This window comes from Solanum dulcamara, chromosome 3 (assembly GCF_947179165.1).
Source record: "Solanum dulcamara chromosome 3, daSolDulc1.2, whole genome shotgun sequence".
Taxonomy (NCBI): Eukaryota; Viridiplantae; Streptophyta; class Magnoliopsida; order Solanales; family Solanaceae; genus Solanum; species Solanum dulcamara.
This window is the reverse complement of record NC_077239.1, coordinates 19,093,023-19,103,556: the sequence shown is the minus strand read 5'-3', so window position 1 is coordinate 19,103,556 and position 10,534 is coordinate 19,093,023. Positions and strand designations below refer to the sequence as shown.

General features: G+C 32.8%; 1 protein-coding gene across 1 annotated transcript; it reads right to left on the bottom strand.

Annotated features, from left to right (window-relative positions):
* Positions 1–2,523: 2,523 nt before the first annotated feature.
* Positions 2,524–9,845, bottom strand: LOC129882460 (protein LURP-one-related 15-like). The gene is made up of 3 exons (XM_055956758.1): positions 9,527–9,845; positions 8,817–9,050; positions 2,524–2,979 (listed from the first exon to the last, which is right to left on the bottom strand). Exons 1-3 carry the CDS (start codon positions 9,773–9,775, stop codon positions 2,788–2,790), a joined length of 675 nt encoding a protein of 224 aa, XP_055812733.1. The 5' UTR covers positions 9,776–9,845; the 3' UTR covers positions 2,524–2,787.
* Between the last annotated feature and the right edge of the window lie 689 nt (positions 9,846–10,534).

Below are 10,534 nucleotides of genomic sequence, written 5' to 3'. Positions count from 1 at the left end.
TTTTTGGCATGCATTCATATTATATTTGTGGTTGTTTATGCATGTTGTTGAAATGTTAGGTCCGAGGCCATGCGTATGGTTTGTTGGAGCTCCAGATTAGTAACTTGATGCCCTTGGCGGGAATTTTCCTCGGCTTTGAGTGATACATGATTATTTGATATGCCACTTGCCTTATTTGTTTCCCCGTTGTTTAAAAATGGAAATGTTTTCTATAAATGGAATAATTAATTGGAAAGACGGAGATTTTGGTAATTAAATAAGTATAAGGTTTTGCAAATCCTGGCAATCTCATTGCCTATGTCATATCATGCTTTTGATGAGCTCGAGATACGATTTTGGGTGCCCTTTTTATTGATTTTGGGCTACACAATTATATTCATTGTCGATAAGCTCAAGGTGTGATTTCGGATAGCCCATAAAGATACATACTACGGGTTATTACCTTAATGTTGATCAACTCGAGGGTTATTCTGGGCATTTCTGATATATACGGGAATTTCATTCCATATTTTCTATCTTACATTTCATGAATTCTTCTGGTATTTTGTGAGCTAAGGCAATTATTGTGATTACCCGAGTTGTTGGGTTTACTTGAATTTTGTATGATCTTCTCGTACCCTATTTCACCTGTAATTGTAGTTTATGTCTCTCTCATCATATATATATATATATATATATATATATATATATAGATATATTCTTTTTGAGCTCGGTCGGCGTATAATGCCTACTGAGTACCCCATGTTTTGGTACTGATACTACACTTCTGCATCTTTTGATGTACCTCCCAGTTTGAACCACTCCCAGCACTCACCTGATCATCCATAATTGTGCCAGATCTGGATTGTGGTGAGCTCTCAGCATTCAGAGACTTGCTTCTTTACTTCTTATGTAATGACTTGCACTTATATTTTTGGACAGTCAGCTTTGTATTGTATATATATTATCAACTTTTGTACTTAGTAGCTCTTGTATTGGTGACACCATGTTCGTAGTTTGGTCTAGCGTCAGTTCATTATTTTTTATCACTTTTGGGTCTTTTTGTATATTTTGTATCGTATTTACATATCTATACTTTGACCTGATTTCTTTTGTTATATTATTCTTATTTCTGCCCTTTTATATTATTACCTATTTAGTTAAATTAATATTTTACTTCTACTTTTGAGTTGGGTTTGCTTGCCTACTCGGGGGTTATAGTAGGCGTCATCACGGCCCGAATTCGGATCGTGATATTTTCGAATGTTTTGATGCCCAATCTTTTGGTCTCCTAGTTTAGTTAGCTAGTATGTTCAATGGGTAGCTCGATCGAATATGGTATTGAGTTTCAGTAGCACCTCTCCTATTTTGGGGTGTGACTATCGTGACTGCAGAAACCAGCATGAAATCACGGGTTTCTAAACTATTAACTGCGAGACCTAATTATTGTCCATAATTTGATGTACGACCCATCCTGGTTGTTCATAGAAAAAAGCATACTGAAATGCATAATCTCTAAGGTTTATCTATGAGGCCCTTTCCACAGACCGTAGTATAGACTATGAATTGTAGATAGGCTTCGTACAACTCAAGGACATGTCTGAGTTTTGAAGTTTCAGGACTTTGGTTTATGAGTCGTAAAAGGTTTTATGTGTCATAAATACAACTTGTAAATCTTAGGCATGATTTCTGATTTCTGAAGTCTCATCTACGGGTGGTTTCCATGAGTTATGGTTACTTTTACGACCCATAACCTTGTTCCTATATTCAAAAATTGCAGTCTTCAGAATTTTTTCTGGTACAGTCCAACGTATATGTACTTAGGGACTTTAGAGATGTTACAGATACATATTATTTTGGTATTCATACTGCACTTTGTATCATTTTCTCTAATGCAGATACAAGTTGACCGCATTGATCCTCGTGTTACTGTAGGTGTATTCCGGAGATTGAGGGTGAGCTTATTGGCGTTCGTAGTTAACTCATCTCCTTCTTTATATTTATGACTAGTCTTTTGCATTTCGAGATAGTTTATATATTTCTTGTATATGTCTAGTCTTGTACTTGGTTTTTTGTAGTAGCTTTGCACCGACATCCACCAGGGTTTGGGATGGATCTTTGTATGGTGTCCTTGTTCAAGTGTTGTATATATATGTTATCGCTTATTTCTATTGCTTCTTCTTTAAATATGTCTGATTATGCTTCTTTCTATCTCTTCCTCTCCCTAGGGACGATATCCATGGGTTCTAGGATGAGGATTGGCTTACTTATTGGTGCGATTTAGTAGGTGTCATTATGACTTGAGTTTCAGATGTTGACACATTAGCACTTTTATAGTTCGCTAATTATGTCATGATGCTCGTAACTAATGTAAATTTATTTAGAAATTTATGAAAATTTACATTATGATTTATTTTTTAAAAATAAAAATAAAAGCTACCAGTTGGACTTAAATAACTTCCATCAATAAAATATGATACTACAATAACAAGAGACTTGGTCAAACACCTGAACTTTCTAAAATAAATACTCCATTCACTCCATTTTATGTGGCACTCTTTTCTTTTTAGACTGTCTCAAAAAGAATGTCACCTAATTATAATTGAAAATAATTGAATTTTAAAATTCTCATTTATACTCTTAGTGAAATGATTTACAACTATACAAATATCTAAGAATTGGTTTAGATCACAAGTTTCAAAAATATTTCTTTTTTTTCTTAATTACCATGTTAAACACCGTATTAAATCAAATGATACCACATAAACAGAACAAGTATTATTTTATAAAATAAATACTTTTAACTTCCTAGAAACCAGCACCAAAAGCAGCACCTACATCGACTGCGGCACCTATGGCAGCTTCATTGCCAGCGACATTGATAGCATCAAGGATTACTATTAATGAGACGATGAAGGCTTGATCAATGTTCGAATACACTGTCACCATAAAATTGTCTTTTCCAATCAATAAACTCTTATGAGTAATTTTTTTATGCATCTGCAATAAGCCATTCACAACAACATATGTAAGTATAATATAATGTACATTAATTCACCATTTTCAATCAAGAAAGGAAATTATGTGCTAATTAAGTAAAAGAATTACTAAATTGGTGCAGGTATCAAGTGATTCCATTTACAAAGCAAATCGGCGAAATTCTGAGTACGAGAGTCAAAATATTTCTTATTTTTGTGTGAACTTGAATATTAATTTTGTTGAAATTTGATTTCATGTCTTAGAAATTCGAAATCCTTGTGTTGATGAATAATTAACACTTGTCCCCAAGAGGTCGTTTGGTTGAGTTTATTAAAAAAAATAATCCATGTATTAGCTTTGTGTATTATTAGTACCTTGTTTGATATATGTTTTTTAGTTTATATATAACTAATGCTTGTATTAGTTATACACTCTATTTTTCATTGAGGTGTATATTACTAATTCCATAAATTTCCATATATTAGTAATACAAAGGATTTCAACACATGCATTAAACTGATTAATGGCATAACTATCTCTCAAATTCCTCTCAAGATATTTTCTATTACCCAAAGCTAATGAGTGTGCAGGATATTTTTATAAACAAGTATTTCTTTGTATAGAAGTTATGCAAGACTTGTTATTTCTAATATATCAAATCAAACATTGTATAAGAAAAAATATTGACATTTAATGACCCTCCAGGTCATTTTTGAAATAAAACATTCATTTTGTTGTTTAGAGTGTTCCTATAGCGACCCAAGTCATTTATGACTTGCTGGCACTAACTATTCGATTGTCTGGTCGTTCGTTTGGGTTTTAGGCTCGTTTTTCTGTTTTAGAGCTTTTATAACTTGAAAAGATGACTTTGGACATAACTTAAGGTAAACAACCTCAGAACGGAATTTTGATGGTTTCATCAGCTCTAGAATGGTCAAATTAGGCTAGTAGCATGGTTGGCATGAGTATCGAGGCAATCGGTACGAGTTTGGGGCCTTTTGGCGCTTTTAACTTTGAAAGTTAGCATATAGTTGACTTTGGTCAATATTTTTGAAAAACGCGCTTGGATAAAAATTATGACAGTACGGTTAGTTCTAGAATATTGAGTTTGGTCTAGAACGACTATTTGTTCCCTTTCCAAGGCTTTCGGTCTAATCTCGACACCCGTTGTTGAATTCAGCTTAAAATGGCACTTGAGTGTGGACCCTATTTTTTTTTATTAAAATGACCTCGTATGGAAATTTTTAATGTGTTATTGGGTCCAGAACATTGAATTTTATAGAGTAACATATCTCATTTTCATGCACGGAATTTTGAACGAATTCCGAAAACTCCATCGGAGATTTTGGACTTTTCCAAAAAGAGGACTGCAACAAGTGCTGGTGCATAAAGTTAAAATCCCTTTTTGGATTTTTCTCCCACTTCAAATCCTCATATCTTGAGCTATAGATCTTCAAATTGGGTGATTCAAAGACAAACATGTGAGATTTTCTCTAGGAGAAGGCATTGGTGACCTCAGACACTGATTTGGGACATTCGATTGAGGTAAAATCTTGATTTTAGCTTTTGTACTGGGTAATTTCAGAGTGAATTTTTGAAGAACTTTGAAAATTTATTTCTTAGTCTTTATAAACCCGATTTTGGCGATTCAAGGGTCTAACTTTAAGGAAATTTTTTGAAGAATCCGTTGGTGAGCTCAGAATTTTAAGGGATAATTTCGTGTGAGGTAAATTTACGAAATTAGATGTTGTCTTTGACTTTTTTGAGTTGGAAGTGTGTTAAATTTTGAGGTCCTTTTTTTTTACCGGTGAAGCTCAGTTTTCAGCAATTCTTAGGGCTAAATTGTAGGATTTTTCACAAGAAACATCATGGTGTAATTTTTTGGATCATGAAGCTTTATTTTTGATAATTTGTTGTCCCTAAATATTGTCCCTTTTCTTTTCTTTAGATTAAGCGTGGGATTGCGTTGCATGTTTTGTTGTAGCTAATTTTTATGTTTGAATTGTGTTCCTTTTTGGAACATGAGCTAAGGGTAGCAATTAGAACCTATTTTCAGAGTTAATTTTGTGAGTTACAGAGCAGGTCCCACAATTTCTAATTTTGACTCCAAAATTGGCTCGTATCCGAATTCGATAATTTTAGTGTCATAACGGCCATATTGATGTTGTGATTCTATTGTTGATAGTGTGGCAACGTTTGGAGGCCATTGGAAAGGAAAAAGCTCTAGTTCCTTGAGTTGGAGCGCGCACGGTCGACCTACAGGTAGGCTATAATTTTTTCCTCTTTAGACTGAGCATGTTTAGGCATTTGTATATTGACGTGTATGAGCTTAGAGGGGTTTGGGCGTCGAGCATAGTAAATTTCTTGAATTCATGTCCTAGGTTTCGAGAATTTGTCGGACTGTTAAAGCATGTCTCCGGTTATTGTTGATCATTCATACCTTGTGGTGTGTGTTGTGCCTTTGGTTTATGTCTTTGGAAGTAGGTTTGGCCTTAATCTAGGCTTAGACTAGTGTTGCCTTAGACTTGTCGCAATTTTGGTTCCGCTGGGCCTTAGAACTTCTCCGGCGTCATTTTGAAAAGCTTAACTCTCTCTAGACTGATATAGCAGACTTGAGTCTAATAGTTTGAGCTTTATCTAGGCAGTAACACAATTTTGGATCCTTATATCCATAATGTCCTATTATTCTATCGGTTTCGTATGACTTGGTTCTTGATTTTGAAAGTCTATTTATCAATTCTGGTTAGATGTGGTTCGGCTGGAGTGATTTATTGATGACACTCGAATTGGGGGTACTCCACATGACACTCGATTGGCCGGTGACCCTAATTCTGACTGATTAACCTCTATCATTGTTCAAGTCCCCAATTCACTCCACCAGGCGGGGTTTAAGTCCTTGCCTTGGTATTATTGCCTCAGTTCAAGTCTCTAGCCTTACTTAGTCGTCGTTCAAGTCTATTGCCGACATCAGCCTTGGTTCAAGTCCATCGCTTCTTACTAGCTTTGGTTCGAGTCCTTAGCTATCATTACCTGGTTCAAGTCTATGGCCTCTTTTGCAAGGGTTCAAGTCTATGATTATCTATTACCCAATTCAAGTCTGTGGTCTTTTTTGCATGTAGTTCAAGTCCACGATTATCTAGTGCCTAATTCAAGTTTGTTGTCTCTCTTACACATAGTTCAAGTCCATAATTATCTATTACCTGGTTCGAGTCCTTGGTTTTCTTTGGCTCGTGGTTCAAGTCCACAATTATCTATTACCTTGATTCAAGTCCTTGGGTACTTTCAAATCTCGGTTTGAGTCCCCGATTTTCTGATGAATCTTCGATTCAATTCCTTAAGTATTTTTCATCTTTCGGCTAAAGCTTCAGGCATTCGATATGGTTTGATTCAAGTTCGCGGGAAGTTATGGAATTATTGGAACTTCATCGGACCCATTCGTTTAACTTTAACTATCTTTGCTCCTGTCGGGCTTATGGGAGTCTATTCAGGTTTTTATTTTAGATTTGTGCATGAGCATACATGTCGTGTTTATGGGAGCCCAACGGATTTAGTTAGCTACTCTACTTGTTTTTGTGTGTTGAGTACGCTCGTGTACATACCTGCTTTGATTTCTTGTTCTGTCTTTAGTGGTGATTAGTTTTCGCATTTCAGTTTACTTTTGCTTATCTTGTTCAGTCGGCCTATGATGCCTACTGGGTACCTGTTGTTTTGGTACTCATACTACACTCTGCATCTGTTTCATGAAGTAGGTTCGAGTACTAGCTATCCGCATTGATTTGAACCAATGCAGTCTTGATCGAAGGCGAGGGTGAGCACTTAGCGTTCTAGATTTACCCGTCTCCCTCTATACCTATATGTTGCATGTCTTTTGCTTTTTGAGACAGCGATGTTTCTATGGTCCACTTTTGGGACTTGTACTCATTTTGTAGTAGCTCTTTACATGTGACTTTCAAGTTCTAGGAGGGATCTTTTATTTGTATATATTTCGTTGTGCTTCCGCCGTTCTCTTGTGATCCTGTATTTCATAATTGTTTAGTTGTATTGTTGGTCTTCAATCCTGTCATCCCATTACTCACAGTTTTGGGATATGGGTCGGCTTGCCTATTGGTGGGTCATAGTAGGTGTAATCATGACCTGATAAATCAGATCGTGACATAACATTACTAATACACACAGTACTAATACACTTTGTTCACGATTATTCTTATATACTCTATTAAACGATAAATCTTTCAAGATAGAAAGTATCATGACCTAAATCAAGAAAACACAAGCCAAAACCCGGAGTGATATAATATATTTAGTGTTGAACGCAGCACGTCCCCTTGACTGGCGGGACTGGCTCTATAAAAAGTAGGGAAAGAGGCCAAAAATAATACAAAATTATTCAAAATAGATTAAATTTATTCTTTATTATATTTTTGAAAAAAAAAATATCCTTTTTTTTATTTTTGGTTCGAAAATTCCTTTTAACTATTAAAATAGACTAAAATACCTTTTATTCTAATGGTTATTCCAAAACAAGAAAAATTAGGTTAATTTAGTTAGATGTTAGAAATATAACAAAATAAGAAAATAAGTATAATAAATATTTTTCATGTAAAAAAAGAAGATGGCATATAGGTTTTGTTTCTTTTGATTTCGTGCGTATTAGGTATGTGTTATATTTTACCCTTAACATGATATCATGTACCTTTTCTTACTAAATTCTAAGAATAATGATATGATTAAAAACAAATTCAACTATATTTTGATGTGCTTTATTACTCTCTTTGTTTTTAACATTAAGCCATCCTAAATGACAATCAAGAGCCAGTATAATAGTTTTGAAAAGAAAAAATAGAATTAATATTTTAATTGTTGAATTTCAAAATAAATAAACTAATCACGTTATCTTCAAAATAAGTTTTTACCAAAATTTTTGAATTGATGGAAAAATTATTCCATTTCAAATAGTTAATATAGTTAATAGAAAAAGTTGTTTCAGTTTTTCTTGTTGTGAAATAATCGTTAGAAGGAAAGATATTATTGATCCATTTGGATAATTGGAGGTATTTTCTAGACAAAAATTTAATTGGAGGACATTTGAACCAAAAATATAATAAGGAATAAATTTAACATATCTTATGAGTATTTTTTGCCCTTTCCTCTAAAAAGTAATATAAAAATCATCACATATATGAAAATATCGTAGTAATAATAGCGTTACAACTCTCAAAATAATAATAGTATCAGTCATTTAGTTTTAAAAAATAAATACCAAAACTGAAATTATGTGTCTTATTTTTCTTTTTGAGTTTTCCAAAATAGTGTTCGTTTTATATTTAGTAAAATTTTCAATTTCGGCATTCTACATGGCAAATTTAAGATCATAAGATTTAGAGGACTACACACATATTTAATTTAATAACACAAAATTAAAAGGTCTCCAATTATTTCTTAAACTCAGTGTCAATTGTTAAGTCAAACTAAGATGCTTAAATAGAAAGTAACAAATACTCTCTTCGTTCCTATTTATATATCATCCTTATTAAAAATAGATGGTTTTTAATATTTATCATTTCACAAAATTAATGCATAAATGACATTATTCTTCCTATTTTATCCTTGTGAGTTATTAGCTTTGAAAATATACATTTGACCAACATAGAAAAACTAAGTAAATAATTTATGTCCATTAGTCAAATTAATTAATCAAAATAAATTAATTTATGTTCATTGATTGAAATCTTTACTTCAAAAAAATATTAAATAAGGATAAAATAGTAAACTTACTTGGTTTTTTAATGTACGTAAAATCTAAAATGATGACATATAAATAAGAACGGGGATAAATAGTAAAATAGACGATAGCTAACCTGAGCAACTACGGTAGAAGAATCCCCAGCATATATCACACATGATCTGTCAGACCAACTTCCCTTAATCAGATAATCGCAATCCTTCTCCTTGGAATTGTTATTTGCTAAGAAAACAGCCAATTTGGTCTTCCATTGAAATATGGATGGCATCTTTATAGTAAACAAAAAGTCTTTGTCATCATCCCTGTTTTCTCCTCTAAATGCATTCCATCTCGAATGCTCACTCAATATCTATACAAAAATTTGATTCACAACAAGAATTTCAGTTTTAACGTGAAAATATTTATACGATCGTCAATTATAGGTAAATTATTATGATAATATTCTAATTTGATATTACGAGTTAAAATTTACTGATAATGAAGATATCTTTAATTATCACTATTAGTATAATTTAACGCTTTAATTTTCAGGTTATCATGTAAGCTTGATATGAAAAGTATTTATCATGTTAGTGCATAGCACATACAAGGCTATGATTAGATATAACTTATTACTATCAATAATAAAGAATATAGAATTTAAAAATTTAAAAATAATTTTAGGTATATATCTTCCTTTAAGGTTTGACTTGTAACATTAACTTTCCCTCTTTTATTTTGATTTCTTTATAACAATTTTTTATAACCTATTTCTTATTAATTTTTTTAATAATTACAAAATGAGGAGATCTTTCAAATTAACCTTTAAAAAAAACAATCATGTACCTTTTGTTTGAGAGTGATGAGGGGATTGTCTGCAGCATCAAGAATAACTCTCTTATCATGCCATCCAAAAGTTGTGCCTTTAACTTTGAACACGAAGTTGCCATGCATATCTGAAACAACAATATCTCCATGTCTAAGTGTCTTGACCTTCCTGGATATAACAAGATCAACCTGGTGCGGCGCGCAATATTGAGGCCCGATTACAGCAATTGGATAATTAGCCATAGTTGCATAACTTGATTCTGCCATGAACAATGTTCAGTGACTTGTACTTATTAATTATGATAAAAGTTGACGGTTCTCTGTTTTTCTTGAGATATTTTTGTGTTGTTTGTGGTATAAATGTTTTGTTTATATCTATATATATAACAGATTTATGTGGTCCAGTGATAGTGACAACTACGTTTGAGACCGTGAATATAAGAAAAATCATGAACGAGTTGAACTAGTCTAATAATGAAATGACATAGCATTTCGAATAAGCTTCAGACGAATTGATCTGATTTGGAGACGTTTATATGTGAGTTATTATTAGTCAAATATTATTCTAACTGTCCTTTTAGTTGAAATTTCAGCACTGAATTTTCTCCAGATTTGTTGCTTGGTATTAGTTGTCTCTTTTCTTTTATCTTTGTTGGAAATACGTGATAATTGTGGTGGATTAAAAAGTCATTAGGTTTAGTCGGATATTCGAGGATTCGTAATTGGTTATAAGTCGCACGTAATTGACCTTTTCTTCCCGGAATCAGTAATAGACAAAAATCAGTGGGTCTGTAGACTCTAAAGATATATTCATAAATTCATATTAAGTTTTAAATTCGTAATATGCAAATCAAGTCAAATTATTAATTAATAAAATTGAATAAATATTTAAGCTAAACTTATGTGACTTAAATATGAAAGTGCAAGAAGTGGTTGGCGGGGAGGGGGAAGGGAGTTAATTGCTCCTTTTTAATTTTATCTTTTATAATTGACTAACAATGTTTGTCAGTCACTTGTTCTCAATAG

What these genes read in the sequence shown, in the direction of transcription:
- LOC129882460 (XM_055956758.1), bottom strand. Translation starts at nt 9,775, where the DNA reads ATGGCAGAATCAAGTTATGCAACTATGGCTAATTATCCAATTGCTGTA. An exon ending in TCATCACTCTCAAACAAAAG is followed by an intron (nt 9,051 to 9,526) that starts GTACATGATTGT and finishes ATTTTTGTATAG; the next exon opens with ATATTGAGTGAGCATTCGAG. An exon ending in CTTCTACCGTAGTTGCTCAG is followed by an intron (nt 2,980 to 8,816) that starts GTTAGCTATCGT and finishes GGCTTATTGCAG; the next exon opens with ATGCATAAAAAAATTACTCA.